The following is a 19,606-nucleotide window of genomic DNA, read 5'->3' as shown; positions in this document are numbered from 1 at the left end:
ACTGGTGTGCATTCCCCTTTGTCTCAGCTTCCTTGGTTATGACTGACTAGTTTCTAGGATTTGAATCAAGACAAACTAGTCGATTGTAGATAAATGATAAATCTATAATTTATATGGTAACGTAATTAGTATATTTATTTAAGGTCATAAGTTATTGTATTTCATTATGCAATAATGATAACTGATCATTCAAAGCAAATATTATTCCCCTCTAACAGCTGGAGACGATCTTTTTCATTCGAACTTTTATTTTGAAATAAAGAAAATTCCACCGGAAGTAAAATATAGCGGACCAACCAGTTCCAACAATAGAATATGAAGGGTTCTGACCTTAATGTCTAGGGTTCTGACCTGGCTCCTCTAATCAAAAGGTAAAGATATGTGTAACGTTTCATTTTTTTAATGAAAAAAAAAATAGACCGTGTGTGAATGTCAACGTTTCGTCCCGTTTGCCACCGTCTATTTCGAGTGCTTGTAGAGGCTGAAAATTGTGTTGCCTTCGTTCCATCCACACCAAGCTAGCTCGCGCTAGATATTGTTATGGGAAAGGCTGTTCATTGTAATGACAGATGGACGTGAAGACGGTTCTGCAATTCGCCGCCACCACAAGAGGCTTGTCACTACTAATACAGGTCAGTAATAATAATGTATCTAGTTTCAATAGTTGCTGGTTAACGACAACATGACGTCCACAGACTGGAGGACATGGATGTTAATCTGAAAAGTGTCATTGGTGTGTGCTTGTCATCTCATGTTTGCTATGCCTCCCTTTCAGGCTCTCTTAAATGCTGCAATCCCAGATCACGAAGCTGATGCATTCACTCCTCCACGTGCAGAGGAGCCTCGGCTTCTGGACCCTGCAGTGCAATGGTTTCTAGGGGGCCTTTCCCACTGGGATGCAGAGCATTTCCTCTTCATTGCTGAGAGGGGTTACCTGTATGAGCACAACTACGCCTTCTTCCCCCTGTTCCCTGTCATACTGCGGGGGCTTGCAGAGACTATACTACGGCCCCTCAGTGGCTGTCTTACACTGCGTGGACGCCTGCTACTGGCTGTTGCCTTTGGTAACAGCGCCCTCTTCCTGCTGAGTGTGGTAGCACTGTATGGACTCGGCCGTGTGGTGCTGCAGGACCGGCGTCTTGCTCTAGTCTCAAGTTTGCTCTACTGTCTCACCCCTGCCAATGTCTTCATGATGGCTGGTTACTCAGAGAGCCTGTTTGCTGCACTGACCTTCGGAGGCCTCTTTCTCCTTGAGAGAGGATACACCCTCAGAGCCTGCCTGGCTCTGAGTATAGCTACTGCTGCGAGAGCCAATGGACTTGTGAATGTAGGATTCTTGCTGTATCTGCCCCTGCAACAGGCCCTGTCTAAGATCTGGGTACTGCGTAAGGACAATAACAGGCACCACAAATGCCTCCACTACTCCTGGATCGTCGCTCGTCTCCTGTTCACGGCTGCATTGGGCACAGCAGTTATTGCGCTCCCCTTCTTGGTCTTCCAGTACTATGGGTACAGGGTGTTCTGTACACCCTCCCTCTCCTTGGAGCAGGTTTCCCCAGCCCTCATCCAGCTTGCTGAGGATAAAGGCTACAGGGTCCCTGACGAAAACGCGCCCCCACCCCTCTGGTGCCTGCGACCCCTCCCCTTGCTCTACTCTCATATCCAGGATGTGTATTGGGATGTGGGCTTCCTGCGCTACTTCCAGCTTAAGCAGATACCCAACTTCCTGCTGGCGCTGCCCATGGCAACTCTGGGCTTGGCGGCGGCCTACATATACTATAGGGCTAACCCAGCCAGGTGTCTGAGACTGGGGCTGTGGGACGGAGGGGCAAATAAACGTCCAGACAAACCCACACCTGGATTTTACAGCCCCAGGGTGTTTTTGTATGTGGTGCATGCTACAATGCTCCTGGGATTTGGAACATTCTGCATGCATGTGCAGGTAAGGAACTAATCAGTGGAAAATGTTTATGTAAGGGGATTTTAACAGGTCTAGTGGGGGAACAACAGTCACTATGTTAAGCAAATTGCTGCGTTTGAAGATTTCTATGAAATACTGGCAACTCGTCTAGTCCGTTAATCTTATTCTCTTTTACTGATTTCTCCAGGTTTTGACCCGGTTTCTGTCTTCCTCCTCCCCTGTACCTTTCTGGATCAGTGCCCACCTGCTCTTACTCTACGAGCCCCTCCTTCAGCGAAGGTCACCACCCACATACAATAAGGGGCAGCAGCGGGGGACACCTAGGACTGTCTTCTTGTACTTACCCCAAAACCCCATTGTTCATCTACTGTCCCGCTGGAAGACATGCTCTATTCCCACACGATGGATTCTAGGGTACTTCATCTCCTATTGGCTTATGGGCCTGGCACTGCACTGTAACTTCTTACCATGGACTTGACCTGACACTTTCTACTGAAGTGTGCACAAAATACTATTTGAGGGCAATAATAATAGCTCTGAAGCGTGTCATTTTCTGCCTGCTTCATAAATAGACAGTTCCGTTTTGAGATCGCAACTGGCTACTCCCCTCTGTTAGTGTTAGGCAATAAGGTTCAAGCGTTTTATTTGCACTCATCTCATTTTCAGAAAATTGCGTATTTCTTTAACAAGAAAAACATTGGATGGATTCGTAATCCAGCATTGATGCACTGATTATTCCATTCACTTAAAAGTTCCATTATATCAAATTGTCTCTGAAAATGTACAGGGTGCAGTTTGTGCTTTATGTGCATGTGTTATTGTATTTTTTGTTTACTAAAGAGATACTGTGTAATAAAGTATTGCTGTGTTTTTTAAGTTAATTAAAATAGTATGCATCACAAATAATTAGCGTTTATTGATAGATTCTGCTTGCAGCATTTCAACCATTGATTTCAGCACCACCGACAGCAAGCCTTTCTAGTTGAAAGACCTAGAAAGTTACGATCTTAAGTAAATGAAGCTAGCTAGCGAGCTTGCTGTATTTTATACAGACCATGCATGCTACTGTAGTTGACCTTCTGATAAAACTTGCATCATTACTCTAGAACATTACTAGCAAATGACATTGAAACGTTGAAAGGTGAGCAGTGCACATAATTATGGAGAGTCTAAAAACAGACGGTCTAAACTCAAAGGCGAGTGTGAATGTATTGTTTTGAATTATAATGACCCAACCGAAGCCGTGCGGGCGGGTTGTCCACTTTGACGCCTAGCTCAATTAGAACTCTACGTGTCTCTATATTTGCGTTGGCGCTGTAGTCACAAAACAAATGTCATTCACTTTTTTCAAGCTCATTTGAATTGGAAGTGGTAGCTGTCTGATGAGTATGCAGGCCATGGAAGAACTAGGACATGGGGCCGTGCATTATCTTGCTGAAACATGAGGTGATGCCAGTGGATGAATGGCACGATAATGGGCCTCAGGATCTTGTCACGGTATCTCTGTGCCGTCAATAAAATGCAGTTGTATTCATTGTCCGTAGCTTAAGCCTTCCCATACCATAACCCCACTGCCACCATGGGGCACTCTGTTCACAACGTTGACATCAGCAAACTGCTTACCCACACGATGCCATACTGGGATATATCCGTGAAGAGCGCACTTCTCCAGCGTGCCAGTGGCCTTCGAAGGTGAGCATTTTCCCACTGAAGTCAGTTATGACGCCAAACTGGAGCCAGGTCAAGACCCTGCTGAGGATGGCGAATATGCAGATGAGCTTCCCTGAGATGGTTTCTGACAGTTTGTGCAGAAATTGTTCGGTTGTGCAAACCCACACTTTCATCAGCTGTCTGGGTGGCTTGTCTCAGATGATCCCGCAGGTGAAGAAGCAGGATGAGGAGGTCCTGGGCTGGCATGGTTACACGTAGTCTGCGGTTGTGAGGCCGGTTAAGCGTCCTGCCAAATTCTCTAAAACAACGTTATGGTAGTGTCACAAGCCGGCTCATAGCCTGTGACAAAAATGAGGGGACACGAACAACAGGTATAGGCCAATTCAAAAGTGTTCTTTATTATAAACAAACTATTAACTCAATTTAAAAGTGTTCTTTATTATAAACAAACTATTATTAACTTAAACTAAGAAAAAGGAATGAGGTGTGGAAGTATCATGATGTAAGGTGTATGTAAAGTGCATGGATGCGCGAGTATGTGTGTGTGAACATGACTGAGTGAAAACTATGCAAAACTACAAAGGAACAAACAAATCATGAGCATACCTGGAGGAGCAGAGAGAGAGAGAAGTGATTAGTGAAACAGTTTAAATACTTAGAGCCCAGGTGACTCCAATCACTAACGACCCTCTGCCTGCAGGAGGAACCGCCCCCTGCACTGCAGAGGAGGAGCCGTGACAGTAGAGAAATTAATATTAAATTATCTGGCAACAGCTCTGGTGGACAGTCATCATGACAATTGCACACTCCCTCAACCTGAGGCCTTGTCAAAACTGCACATTTTAGTGGCCATTTGTTGTCCCCAGCATAAGGTGCACCTGTGTAATGATCATGTTTTTTTCCAGATTGGCGGCTACCACGTTCACTGTATCCTTGGAAGGTTTCATCCCATGTAGGAGCTGCACCTATTTTGCACAGTTCCAGGATAATATTGACCGGCCAAATTTCCAATGTGGAAACTCAGTTTATTGAGGAATGTCTGAGCTGGACATCCTGCTGACCAACCGTTTCGCCCACCTGCTTCCAGAGATTTCCTGCTCCATCATCTACCCTGTCTCCTGAGGGTCCAGCTCAGGGAGTTTCTACCACACACCTCTACCCCCGGGCTCCCTCACATCAGGCTTCGAGGGTGTCTGAGGCTCCAGCATCCCACCCTGCTCTGAGTTTCTATTGATTATGTGGGTCCCCCATCTCCCGTCGGTCCTCAAGGAGGCACAGAAAAGGCCAAACATCCACAGCCATTCCGCAATAAAACACATTTAGAATCAAGGCAGGTAAAATATCAATAGTGGGATGGCGCTAAATACCTTTCAGGTGGGACTAGGACTATGAGATGGAGTCTGTATAATTGGGCTTCAAGGCCCGTTTTAAAAAAGTTCAGATGGACAGGGAGAGTATTTCAAAGGGAGCAGAAGGCTCTGTTTTCCATAGTTCGGAGACGTGTCTTGGGGACTTGAAGCAGTAGGGATTGGCTGGAGCGGAGATTGCAAGGTGGCTCGGCGATGTAGGTGGGGCTCAATCCGTTCAAGGCTTTAAATACAAGCAGGATGATTTTAAAGTCGATCCTGTAGTTGACCGGTAGCCAGTGGAGTTGGACCAGGTTCGGGGTGATATGGTCTGACTTCTTGGTCCTGGTCCCTGGCAGCACTGTTCTTGATTAGTTAGTCGTTCCGAGAGAAGATAAAGGCGTGGATGAGTTTCTCTGCATCTGTCTAGGAGAGTGATGTATGACCCAGGCAATGTTTTTTAGAAGGAAAAATGTTATAACATGTTTTTTTATGTGGGCATCGAAGGACATAAAAGTATCAAACTTGACTCCCAGGTTGGAGATGAGAGGACCGATAGATGGCCTGGCCGTTGATTGTAGGGAAGATGTTTCCAGCACTGGTGACCTGCTTGGGTGTCCCAATAAGCATAGCCTCAGTCTTGCTACTGTTCAACTGAAGAAAGTTCTCTCATCCATGCCCTAGGCAGCTGCTGAGTTTTACTGGAGCGGAGATGGTGTCCAGTTTGGTGTTAATGTAAACCTGGGTATCGTTAGCGTAGCAGTTGATGTTAGTCTCTGAGGATTTGGCCCGAGAGGGAGCATGTAAATTAAAAACAGGATAGGCCACAGCACTGACCCCTGTGGGATGCCGCATGTCTGCAGACTACTCAGATCTGGACTCTCCAATAGTGATGCATTTCTTCCTATTGGAGAGGAAGGGGAGGTTGGAGATGGACCTGTAGTTGGATATGATATCCTGGTCAAGGTTGGGTTTCTTCAGTAAGGGTGTGACTGCAGTTTTGAAGATCGATGTTGATCAGGGTGGTGACAAACATAAGCAGGCTAGATGAGCAGGTTTTGAGTAGGGATATGGGGTAGGGTTATGGGAGCAAGTGGTAGCCTGTATGACTTCAACTACTATGAAGATCCTGCCTCGTTTTGTTTTGGCCTACAGTACCCTCCACATGTCCCATCACCTCCAATGCAGAATAAGCATTCTGGTAGTTTGGAACTCCTGTCTGGAGAGCAACATCTTAAATGGAATTCAATCAGGTTTTAGGTCTGGCCACAGCACTGTTTCAGCAACATTGAAGGTTTTAAATGACATCCACTGTGCTCTTGATAAGAAGTTACATTGTGTGTCTGTCTTTATTGATTTGTCGAAGGCTTTTGACACCGTGGACCATGCTGTATTAGTGCAAAGGTTAAAATGTTGTGGAATTACTGGTCATGCTCTAGATTGGTTTATAAATTATCTATCAAATCGTACACAATGTGTAATGGCGGATGGTTGTAAATCTGAGTCCATAGAGGTGTGCTCAGGTGTTCCGCAAGGTTCTATTTTGGCCCACTGTTCATTTTTATGCAGATGATACTGTTCTTTATTCAAGTGGTAGTAGTTTATCTTTAGCTTTTGAAAATGCCCAAAGAACATTTAACATCATACAACAGAATATGTATGATTTAAAGCTGGTTCGAAATTCGGGTAAAACAAAATGCATGGTATTTTCAAATGCCAGGCATATTACTAATCATGTCATTGTTACATTGGCCTGGACATACTATAGTGCAAGTTAAAGTGTACAAATATTTGGGTGTGTGGGTTGATGATAAGCTGAGCTTCACTGTGCATGTAGAGAACTTGATAAGGAAGCTCAAGCTGAGAATAGGTTTTTATTACCGGCATAAGGCTTGTTTTTCTTTTGAGGCCAGGAAGGAGCTGGTACGATGTACATTACTGGCGGTTTAAGATTTTTGTGATGTTATATATATGCAGGCCTCAACCACTACCCTGAGAGTACTTGATTCAGTGTATCATGCAGCCCTCAGGTTCATTACAAATCAAAAATGTCTCATTGTGATCTCTACAGCGCTGTTGGCTGGTCATCATTGACCTTGCGTAGGCGTTAACACTGGTATACACTGATTTATAAGGCCATATTGGGTAAAATACCATTTTATCTCTGTTCTTTTTTAGTCAAGTCGGTAAATAAATATCAATTACGGTCCATTCTCATTTGCTTCGAACTTAGAACAGGTCATGGTAGAAATAGTTTTAGTTACTTAGCTCCATGGTCCTGGAATTCTCTCCTGAACATTTTAAAATTTGATGATCTAGTTTCATTGGTGGAGTTTAAACACTTGATCGATGTATATATCACAGAAGAGTGTAATTGTTTTTAGGACAGCTGTTTTTAGTAAAGAGTTTCGTGTTTTTAATGTAATATGTAATTGTTGTACTGTATGTGTGTTTTTATAGTTTTGTTTAATGTTGTGTTAGTGTATGTAAGTTATTTTGTCTGAAACATTGTTCCCTCTGCTGCTATTGGACCAGGTCTCTCTTGGAAAAGAAATGTTATCTCAATGAGAAAAACCTGTATAAATAAAGGTAAAATAAAATGAGAACAGTAGGACACCCATATCTCCCACTAGCTCTTCCATGGAGTCTCCAAAATCCAATCTACTGAAAAAGTTTGAGAGCATCGTTTTGGCGGTCATCTGGAGGGCAGTGAAGGATTTACATTTTAGTAATTTAGCAGATGCTTATCCAAAGCAATTAGGGTTAAATGCCTTGCCCAAGGGCACATCAGTTTTTTTGCACCTTGTCAGCTCTGGGATTCGAAACAGCAACCTTTCAGTTACTGACCCAATGCTCTAACCGCTAGGCTACCTGCCACCCTATGATGTTACTAATATGTCAGAGGAGACAAAATACAAAACAAAACAAAGTGAGTAGAGAGCCCAGGGATGTCAATGCTATTATGGAGCCTGGCCCTAAAGCCAACAATGCTGAGAACATAATTCATGTACATAGGACACAAACAAAGACAGAGAGTACATATGAAAGCAATCTTGACAGTTCTGATAGGGAGGCGAGCCCCAGCCAACATGTATGTCCCATAAGCATGTCCAGGACAAACTACGTGTCCAATGAGCTGGTAAACCATGCTGGAGAATGTTAGCTCTATGATTGCCAAGGAGGAAATTGAGGTAATCTCTATGGCTGAGTTTGAGAAATCCATCCAGTCATCTAGCAGGTCATCCAGCCAATCATCCTGTTCCTTTGACCTCAGACGAGGTACTTTGTTGTGTGTCAGATGGCCAGGCCCACCACAGAGGGCAGAGGAGGACGCCAGCTTTGATTGCAAGCTTCTGGGCGGACATTGCTCCAATATGACCTCTCCTACACCCCTAGCGTTGAAAGAAGAACTGACACTGGTGAGATTGAACCTTATGCTGATGAAATCATCAGTGTTATCTTGCAGAACATTGAGTAAAATACTGAGGACGAAGGTGTAAGTGAACTGAAGAATGAGCCTATGAAAATCAGACAAGTGACACCACACAGACATTGGTAGCGATCTTGTGTTGTCAGGCTTCCAAATACGCCATCATGCAGTCAAGGTAGCTCACAGTATATTCCAGAAGATCAAAATGCATCCTGGCAAGATAGAGCAGGGCGATATCCAGACGGGTGGACAGCAAAGAGCAGGTGGATGGCATCCTTGTTCTAGAGATTGTTGAAAATGCATTGGAGAAGCTGGATGATCATGTGAGGAGGGATTCCTCTGAGACAGACGCTTCTAAATAGGAGTCAAGGAATATCAGAGAACTTCAAACTAAAGATGAAAAGGATCTCAATTTAGCCAGTCAGGGCTGTCCTCGAAAAGGTTGTGGCAAAATTTGGCAGCTCCAGGGAAGACATTCCATCGCTGAACTTACCATCCAACCACTGCAGCCCAAAAGTTTCCATGTGTGCTGTAAGGAGTTGGAGAGTGCTCTCTTCTTTGGCTGCCGACATCATATCTGTGGTCCTGAATAAGCTCGTGGAGACCTCTGGTGGTAAAACAGCTGCTTCCTCAAATCACATGGAGATAAAGAACCTTGTCCGAGCATTGTCTTCCAAAAACCCAGAATCTCTTCCGACAGACTTATCAGGGTCTCAAATTGAATTGGTGTCAGAGGAAATACTTCAAAACATTGTTGGAAAGCTAAAAAAGATAATCAGTCAGGAGTTTGAGTAATTCAGGGGAACAAACAGAGTTTGGTTTTCCATGTGAAGCTCAGGATTTTGTTGAAGAAATCTTACAGACACTCAAAGGTCCAGGGTCAGACATTAGTCAGTATGGGCCAAAGGCTATTGACCATGTATCCTCCTCTATATCTTAGACCTTATTTATTCAAACACACACGTGAGACTCGCTTCCATAAAGACATTGCAAAGATACCTCGTAAACATCACGTCACCATTGGGAATGAGACCCTGGTCTCAATTGGGCTACCCTGAATAAAACAAAGTGTAGAAATAAAACAGCTCACCTGCTCTCTAATTCCCTGCGTGACTAGCACAGAGCTGGCCAAGTTCCGTGGCTCGCTCTCAAAGTCAGCTACGTCTCTTCTGAAGGAGACATATGGTGAGCGATCCACAAACCTCAAGACGGAAAGGGAACTTCCAGCCTGCATCTCATATCAAAGATTTGAAAACCTGGTGATACAGCCTTACATGTATGTAAAATAACCTAGTGATACATCCTTATGTAAATAGCATAGACATCATTGTACAGAGAGTTACAGTAGAGGCGTTGTCCCCTATTGCACATGGACACACAAAGGAGTGTAACCAGGAAGCTAAACATCCTTTGTCTGAAGTCAAAACTAAGACAATACCTCAAACAATGCAGTGGCCCCTGAGAACAAGCGGCCCTTGACACTGATTGCAGTCGTACTACAGATACCTGTCAGCGAAACTACATGCAAAGCTAACAATATCCTCCATGTACTTACTCAAGTCCATAGTGGAGAAGTTTGTGAAGGTGATGGATCAGTGCAAGCTACCGGACATCCTCTCATGTCAGTCAGAGTAGGGAGTGCTATGAGCGAAATGCAGCCTTCCTAGAGTGGTGACGCTGAGCTGCTGATCAGTCTGAACTTCAGGCATCAGGGGAGGAGCTGAAGATGAACACAAAGAGCTCAATGATTCATCACCTTCACTCTGTGATGTTGTGACCAAGTCTGTGATGATTTCTTTGCTGTGGGATAACTCTCCCCAGGCCTCAACAAGCAACACATGTAAGTCCACAACTATCATCTTATTTAAAAGGTAAAAAGTTCACGCCTCTCTATTGGCGAGGCACTTTTCTGACCAACCAAATTATATTATTACATAGGTCTACCACAGCTTCAGTTTTTGTAGAGCAAATGTATCCTTTATGGAGAGGGTTGGTGGGTGCTGATATTTTTCCTATTTCACACATGTACCAGTGTGTATTAATATACGTGTGAATTGGAAATTTGTTTTTTGCATATCCCCCGGAGAGTGCGTTCACGGCCTTGAGTGTATTTACTCACATTAACCTTTACTAATAAGTACAGAATGAATTCCCTCAATAGAAATTAGATATGTAAGTATGAGAATAAAATATATATTAGCGCCTGTTCCATGTTAATAATTTGTAGTCTATGCTTTTATGATTCATGTTATGTAGGTGTTAAAATAGGCTGCTTTTATGGAATGGAAGTTAATTGAAAAACATCAAACATGTTGTGAGCATTGAGCAGTAATTGATCACTGTGCTGCCATCCTGTTAGAAGGTAACAGATTATTTTATTACAATGGTTAAAATTTATTTTCATTGTGTTCCATGGTGTTATTCGCCCCCTAGTGGAGCTTTCTGGTACTTAGAAAGACTACGCAAACAGGAAGTAGGGAATTCGTTCTGCACGCATAGAAGCAGCTAAAAACAACGCTACGGTGCAGGTCTTTCAGTGTAGTTATTTCTTGTCACGCTTCAGCCTTGGAAAATATTTGTTTTTTAAATTCGATTCAAGCATTTAGCTAATGATGATAATCTTGTTATTGATAGAGTTGCTTACATATCAATGTTGGTTGGTTGCATTTATTCACAAATTGCAATGCCTTTCATGTATGCCGTTAGCTGTATTACTTTGCTCGTGCGTCATGCAAACGAATTGTAAAATATACAATACTGTAGTTTTGTTACTGTTTCTAGTGTAATATGCTTTGTTATTCTATATAGATGATTGTACATTATTAGAGTAATGAAAGGAGTTAGCCAATTACCATATGAGTAACAATTAGCTATATGGTTTGGCATCAGGCCAGATGCATGGTGCCTTAGCACGTGCTTTGTATTTATGCAACTTCAATTGTATAATGTACAGCTACAGTATGTCGGTGTGAATTGAATACTAAAGTATATTATTTTCTGTATTTTGCAGTTTTACAACATAAACGTTTACAATATATTCATTCAAGAAAAGTCACGCCTTGGGAGATTTATTGAAGACTTAGTTGTTAGCTATCTGTCTAGTTTTGCATGGGAAAGCAACTCAAGGGCAGAATAATCACACAAAAAAACATGTGGGCATTGATCAGTAGTAATTACATTTTTATTAAATTAAGGCTACAATGTTAATTCCTATAAACTATTTGGTTAATCAAAAATATACTTAAAAAATGAAACTGGTAGTTTATTTGAAAGTGACCAAAGAGATTTTGGATAAATCCGATGCATTATTACATCATGTGCATTGGTACCATAAAGATAGTGACTGTTACATCACTATTACATCATAGAAACGGTTCGTCAGTGTGGCATTATTATAACAGAGTGATGGTTATCAATAACTTGATCATTTTTTCCTGAGGGTAAGAGAAACGTATCCACTGAAAACCTTTTCAAATAGAAATAGAAGCTATTGCAGCTGCAACAATGTCATGATCTGTACACTAGTCATGTTAAAGAAGATTATTGGCTTGGTGGCCATTTGGTCACCATGTTGTATGACTTCAACACCACAGATTACGTTTCACTTACCCCTGTGTTTTTCAGATGTGAAAAGGATCATGTGGTCTAAATGTGTGAAACCTGAGCTTCCCTGGCACAGTAAGGCTGCCAGCAGTGTGAGAAGGTCTTTTAGGAAGACGTCACCAGTCAAGACCGCCGTGCACACTGAACAGGAGCCACACATCAAAGCCACCCAGAATGAGGGAAAACCCAGCCAGTCACAGGCCAAACACCATGAGACACCCGTATGGGCCCAGAGAACCAAGGAGCAAATTAAAAGTGCATTGGAATCCCCAGCCAATAAGGAGCCAACCTTAACAACTGCACCACAAACACCTGACTTTGGCAACAAGGCAGGATGGTTTAATGTACTTGAGAACCAACCCAGGCCAAAGTCAGCCCGGCAGAGTGTGAGGGTCCAACAGATGACACCAGATGACGACAGTCTATTTTCTTTTCTTGAGAATCAACACGCTCAGCAAGTTGAAACAATTGATGATATTGTGACCTGCTTAATAGGCGAAATCTATTACGATGAGACAGGTACCAAACTAGACACCGCCATTCCTGGCCTGAGTGAAACAGCTTTGGACCTCATTGATAATGTGGTTGATGAGCTAAAGAACACCCCAAGTGACCTGTTTGGTTTACATACCGACGAGTCTCTGGTCCTCCCATCTAGTTATAAACATCAGGTGGCCAAGAGTGTTCACAAAGAATTGCTTTCCTGCACTGGTTCCCAAGAAAGCTTGTGGAAGGCTGTATCCTCGGGACACATGGTGAAAGAGATTTCCAGCTCAATCTCTCTGGAGGTGTCCAAAGTAACCAGCAGGATTGGGGCTGTCTATCACACTAGTGTCGATCACACTGATAGTCCAATCTCACCCGGCCCCAGAACGGACACCAATGCTTCCTCGGTGTCCTGTGCAGCCTCCGACATCTCTGAAGATCTTGTCCTCAGAATCCTAGACTTCATATCATACTGTCGGTCACCAGACAGCACCTGGAATGGGCCACAGAGCCGATGCTCCACTGACATGACCGGAGATCTCATGGATGCAGTCATGGTGGAGCTCTTCACTAACACAGCTATGCTGACGATTCCAGTAGGTGAGCACCAGCAAAAATGGTGCAAACCCTCCCTTACAGATCTGGAGAAAGCTGCCAGATTAGTGTATAAGAAGATGGTAAAGGAAACTGGCTCAGCTGAGGCTTTGCAAGACGCTCTCAAGCTCAGAAGGAAGCTTGTAGTCACAGCATTGACTGATATAGTGGCAAAGCAAGTGTACAAGCTCTTCTCAGAACAGGAGTCAGACTCCACATATCTCCCAGACCAAACCAGCCACAAAGATGACTGCCCTGTTACAAGCCACAGTAACAGACGACTCACACCTGAGCTTGCTGCTCCTCAATCTGCCAGTGAGTGCATAGTGAACTGCAAGGCTGTGTGGGAGATCATCTCCAGACTGCTGCAGGAGATTTGTCCTAACGTGCCCATGGAAGAGAAGCCCCACCTTTATGCTCAGGATCTTCTTCATAGTGCTATAAATAAGCTGTCTGAGTCTCCAGGGGTAACCGTTTGTGCTGATGAGACTATCTGTGACATCTGCCGCCATCCACAGGCCATTGAGTTAATCTGCGGTCGTGTTCTGGAGTGCCTGCAATTTCAGATTAACCTCATGGGCTACAATTTAAACTCTGCCCTGGATGCACAAGATGAGGCTCTCAGCTACTTCATTGTTGCTCATCTTGTGCAAGAGACCCTGCTGTTGATCTCAAATCAGACCAATGGCAGCTCCCCTGAAGTAGACTCAGGTTCCCACCGTCAACCTGAGAGTCAAACACAACCATGTGTAGTGAGCAGCAAAGTAAATTATGAAGAATGGCCCACTTGTCAGTCAAACATCACTATACCAAAGGGCCCTTCCACCATTTCTGCAAGCAAGGGCTTGTCACCTAGGGCTTGCCTTTCCACTGTTTCTGCAACCAAGGGCCTAACACAGATGCCAGGTCAAACGCCACCATATGCAGTGAGCAGCAAAGTCAATTATGAAGAATGGCCCACTTGTCAGTCAAACATCACTATACCAAAGGGCCTTTCCACCATTTCTGCAAGCAAGGGCTTGTCACCTAGGGCTTGCCTTTCCACTGTTTCTGCAACCAAGTGCCTACCACAGATGCCAGGTCAAACGCCACCATATGCAGTGAGCAGCAAAGTCAATTATGAAGAATGGCCCATGTGTCAGTCAAACATCACTGTATCAAAGGGCCTTTCCACCATTTCTGCAACCAAGGGCTTGTCACCTAGGGCTTGCCTTTCCACTGTGTTTGCTACCAAGGGCCTACTACAGATGCCAGGTCAAACATACACTGGCAGAAGAAGGCACACAGTCCTGAGTGTGAAAATAAAAAAGGTACAGTATGTGCTTATGCAGTAACAGATTGGAAATCCCCCAAACTATCAAACATAAATTTCACTGAAGTGACTTCATGTTTATTTGACTTAAAATGTCATACACTTTATTTTATGCAGTTCTGTACACATTCTTTCACAGCTCAAGGATTTAACCATGCGTTTGTATGTCAATACAGCACTCTCACAGAGGAATTCATATCACACCGTCAGAAAGGATCATTCGGTTGAAGAAAATGCAGAGAGAGTCATCTTCTGAGGTCTCATCAGGTTTGAACCATGTATTTGCTTTCAACAAGTTTATCTCTACTTCTTAAGGAATTATATTCTGGTAAATTGTTGTAGAAAGTATTGACTGTCTAATTATATTCTCAGTGGAGATGTTTTCTGAAAGCCATGGACACAGAAGAGGGTGTTTTGGATGGCTCCTCTCTAAGCTGATGTGCACTGAAGACATCCACTGGTTCGAGTAATGTTTGAGTGTAACCAAACATTCAAACCTAAGCTGAATGACAAATACAAGTTGAAGGGTGGAGGAATGTAAATAAATCAAAGCAAGTCTACTTTGACCTATTATTGTGATTCAGTAACAGGTGATTTCACCGTGGTTTTAGTAAGTCATAGAATTCCCATTATATGTATAGTCATTTCGGCGGCCGACCTTCCACAGCTAGCTAAGTATATGACGCAAAGATTATTTGTTGGTTTGAATGATGCCTGATCAACAGCATGGCCTATTATGAACACAGTGCCAGAAACATTCCATAAAAAAAATATACAATGCCTTTCAGAAAGTATTCTCACTAGGACAATAACCTAAAATGCACGGCCAAATCTACACCGGAGTTGCTTGCCAAGAAGACACTGAATGTTCACGAGTGGCAGAGTTACAGTTTATACTTAAATCTGCTTGAAAATCTATGGCAAGACCTTGACATGGTTATCTAGCAATGATCAACAACCAATTTGACAGAGCTTGAAGAATAAAAAAAAAAAAGAATGAAGAAATGTTGCGCAATCCAGGTGTGGAAAGCTCTAAGAGACTTACCCAGAAAGACTCACAGCTGTAATCGCTGCCAAAGGTGCTTCTACAAATATGTACGTATGCAAATGAGATATTTCTGTACTTAATTTTCACAACATTTGCAAAAAAAAATTGAAACATGTTTTCACTTTGTCATTATGGGGTATTGTGTGTAGAAAAAAAACTATTCAATCAATTTAGAATTCAGGTTGTAACACAACAAAATGTGAAATAAGTCAAGGGGTATGAATACTTTTGGAAGGCACTGTATATTTTGAAATGCTATAAAAGGAAGAACAATTAGTGTGACAGCAAAAATTATAATTTTTTATTTGGGGGATGGGGGAAGGTCTGTTAGAAGTTAGTAGAGCTCTTTAATTTTCTTAGTAGAGTTATATGGTGCGGTGGCGTATTGCTGCCACTCAAATTTGTTTTATGTCATGTCACAAGTAGAGATGAAACGGTATGAAAATTTCATATCACGATTATAGTGACCAAAATTATCACGGTTATCAGTATTATCACAGTATTGTTAAAATGTGCTGGAAATGTTAAAAAAGTACTGATACACATTCTGAAATAATTTCACCAAGTTTTATATTTAAAACCAACAAACAACAAATAAAATTAGCAGCACTATGCACTTTTTGCATTGTGCATAAACACTAAACTAATAAACATTAACATTAAAGATGGCACCATGTGGCCATGAGAGGTAAAAGTTTCCCTAGTGCAGGTTTTAATGAACACAACCTTAAGTAAGCAAATCAAATGTGCATATAAAAGCAACAGAAGTAAAGCAATGTGCATGTAAGAACAATACAACCATATGTAAACAAATCCAATGTGCATGTAAGAACAATACAACCATATGTAAACAAATCCAATGTGCATGTAAGAACAATACAACCATATGTAAACAAATCCAATGTGCATGTAAGAACAATACAACCATATGTAAACAAATCCAATGTGCATGTAAGAACAATACAACCATATGTAAACAAATCCAATGTGCATGTAAGAACAATACAACCATATGTAAACACAGCCAATGTGCATGTAAGAACAATACAACCATATGTAAACAAATCCAATGTGCATGTAAGAACAATACAACCATATGTAAACACAGCCAATGTGCATGTAAGAACAATACAACCATATGTAAACAAATCCAATGTGTATGTAAGAACAATACAACCATATGTAAACAAATCCAATGTGTATGTAAGAACAATACAACCATATGTAAACACAGCCAATGTGCAACAGTATAACTTTAGACCGTCCCCTCGCCCCGACCGCGAACCAGGGACCCTCTGCACACATCAACAACAGTCACCCACGAAACATCGTTACCCATCGCTCCACAAAGGCCACGGCCCTTGCAGAGCAAGGGGCAACACTACATCTAGGTTTCAGAGCAAGTGACGTAACTGATTGAAACGCTACTAGGGCGTACCCGCTAACTAGCTAGCCATTTCACATCCGTTACATAAGAACAATACAACCATATGTAGACAAATCCAATGTGCATGTAAGAACAATACAACCATATGTAAACACATCCAATGTGTAGGTGTTGACGTTAAAATAACAACACAAAATAGGTAAACAAATGAAATGAACAGCACTGGTTGTATGTCCGTTCTCTCCTTCATACAGAAATAAGGTGCTGCTGGCCTAACATCCTGTATGTATGCATCTTTGTTCACTTGAGATTGAAATGTAAAAATGTCAGCATATTTACTTTGTCTGGTTTAAGCAGTGACCTGCAAGAGGAGACAATGTGCCCGCTGGCACTGAACACTCTCTCTGATGGCACGCTGGTTGCTGGGATGCACAAAAGCTTACTGGCAACCCTGGCAAGGTGAGAAAGCTCTGATGCATGGCCCCTCGTTGTTTCATTCTAATTATTATTACACACACACAGTCTATCTTCTGTGTTGCATTTGAGTAATTGCAATGAGCCCAACAATTGACATAAATACAAGAGTCTTGTATAGGAGTCTACAATGTTTCTCCAGTTGGAACACTTTAACAACCAAGTCCACGACTGCCGAATTTTAAATAAACAAAATATGTTGGTTGAGTGACTAAACTACATAACGTGTTATCGTGTGCAATGGGCGGATAGAGCCTGCAGACACACGACGTGTAACAGGTGTAAAATATACTTTCTATTTAACCGAAAATCCCTAATTTATTTTAATTTATTATTTAAAAGTTATTTTGAGATCTATTACACTACTTTCAAGAGTGAATTAATTTATTGTATTTATTTTCTAATTTGTGTTAATGCTGTGATGTCATCAACGGGAGCCATGATTTTACTCCTCAATTTGCTCAGAGCGTGATGAGGAGAATTATGTGTTATGTATGCTCCGGTCTTTTGAATGCCTATGTTCGCAAATATTCACAAATGCTCAAGAAAAGACAAGCAAACGTTATATTGTCACTGATTTAGTGTTGCATTACTGTTTATAGTAATATATATTTAGGTGAATGGGAATAATGTTCGAGTGCAACTTTGCATGGCTCACCCAGCTACCGTTAGCTTTGTTGCGGGAGTGGGTCTCTTCCAGGTGCCGGCAGCATGAGTTTTCTGATGATTTTCTTACAGGTATTCTGCACTATCTTTTGTCTTTTATTAGGCAACTATACTTGTATAGGAGTCCAGGCGGCAGCATTAACTTTTGCCTTGTATTTGTACCCATTCCATGCAGGTATGTTGTGAAATGTGACGATTTTGTATTTCATGTTTAATGTGCCTAGTTAGCTGTCGTTAAAAGATGGTGTTGCTTCATTAGTATGCCTCCGGTATAATGGTAAAATAGTACACTCTAAGAAATATTGAGCACTTATTAGTAGATTATTGGTGTACAACATTTATAAAACGAAATGGGAGTCTTTTGAAAAAATGAACATGAACATTTTGTACAATGTATTTTTTTGTTGATGCTTTTACTCCTGAGTTTGCTCACAGCGTGATGAGGAGAGGCAAATATACTTGTAAGGGAGTCCAGACGGCAGCATTACATTTTGCCTTGTATTTATACCCATTCCATGCAGTCATTAAAAGAGAGACAACCTGCAGAATTGTGTCCAGAGCCTTATCTTCCACCTACACCTTACCAGAACACAACGCAGAAAGGTACCGGTACAGAGTCGGTTACATTGGTGCCGTGACCCGGATCAACATGGATCATTGTGAATCGGCGTTGATCAACACCAGCTTGGTCGCCGGGAGTTGCTATGCTATAAATAGGTTGGAAGTGAAATATCTTACACACACAAGGGAAAAAAACGAATGTTTGTTGGGTATATCTCTTAGATTAACTGATTCATTTGAAATTGTTGATACATATATTTCATTTTATTTGTGTATATTGATAGTGAATATGACTTATATTGTTGGAAAAGGAGACTGTGTTTTCGGTGATGAGCTTGTACTGGGTCTTGGGAGAGGGAGGTTTTTCAGGGAGTTGCCTCAGACCCCAGCTAGAACTATTTTTTATTTATTTTTTATTTAACCTTTATTTAACCAGGTAGGCAAATTGAGAACACGTTCTCATTTACAATTGCGACCTGGCCAAGATAAAGCAAAGCAGTTCGACACATACAACAACACATAGTTACACATGGAGTAAAAACAAACATATAGTCAATAATACAGTGAAAAAATAAAAAAAATAAGTCTATATACAATGTGAGCAAGTGAGGTGAGATAAGGGAGGTGAAGGCAAACAGATATATGTATAAATAAATAAAAATATAAAAAGGCCATGGAGGCGAAGTGAGTACAACACAGCAAGTAAAATAAAAACTAAAAAAAAAACTAAAAAAAACACTGGAATGGTTGGTTTGCATTGGAAGAAAGTGCAAAGTAGAGACAGAAATAATGGGGTGCAAAGGAGCAAAATAAATTAATAAATAAATACAGTAGGTAAAGAGGTAGTTGTTTGGGCTAAATTGTAGATGGGTTATGTACAGGTGCAGTAATCTATGAGCTGCTCTGACAGCTGGTGCTTAAAGCTAGTGAGGGAGATAGGTGTTTCCAGTTTCAGAGATTTTTGTAGTTCGTTCCAGTCATTGGCAGCAGAGAACTGGAAGGAGAGGCGTCCAAAGGAAGAATTGGTTTTGGGGGTGACTAGAGAGATATACCTGCTGGAGCGCGTGCTACGGGTAGGTGCTGCTATGGTGACCAGCGAGCTGAGAT

General features: G+C 42.0%; 2 protein-coding genes across 2 annotated transcripts; both read left to right on the top strand.

Moving 5' to 3' along the window:
* Window positions 1–264: 264 nt before the first annotated feature.
* On the top strand, window positions 265–2,907 carry LOC129837521 (GPI mannosyltransferase 2-like). The gene is made up of 3 exons (XM_055903766.1): window positions 265–632; window positions 776–1,942; window positions 2,109–2,907. Exons 1-3 carry the CDS (start codon window positions 570–572, stop codon window positions 2,397–2,399), a joined length of 1,521 nt encoding a protein of 506 aa, XP_055759741.1. The 5' UTR covers window positions 265–569; the 3' UTR covers window positions 2,400–2,907.
* Window positions 2,908–10,835: 7,928 nt separating this feature from the next.
* Window positions 10,836–18,486, top strand: LOC129837760 (uncharacterized). Its single transcript, XM_055904186.1, has 3 exons — window positions 10,836–14,361; window positions 14,540–14,630; window positions 14,736–18,486. Exons 1-3 carry the CDS (start codon window positions 11,878–11,880, stop codon window positions 14,831–14,833), a joined length of 2,673 nt encoding a protein of 890 aa, XP_055760161.1. The 5' UTR covers window positions 10,836–11,877; the 3' UTR covers window positions 14,834–18,486.
* Window positions 18,487–19,606: the final 1,120 nt, after the last annotated feature.

The sequence above is a fragment of the Salvelinus fontinalis genome, chromosome 38 (assembly GCF_029448725.1).
Source record: "Salvelinus fontinalis isolate EN_2023a chromosome 38, ASM2944872v1, whole genome shotgun sequence".
NCBI lineage: Eukaryota > Metazoa > Chordata > Actinopteri > Salmoniformes > Salmonidae > Salvelinus > Salvelinus fontinalis.
Note: the sequence above shows the minus strand (reverse complement) of the source record. Positions and strands in the feature narration are given on the sequence as shown.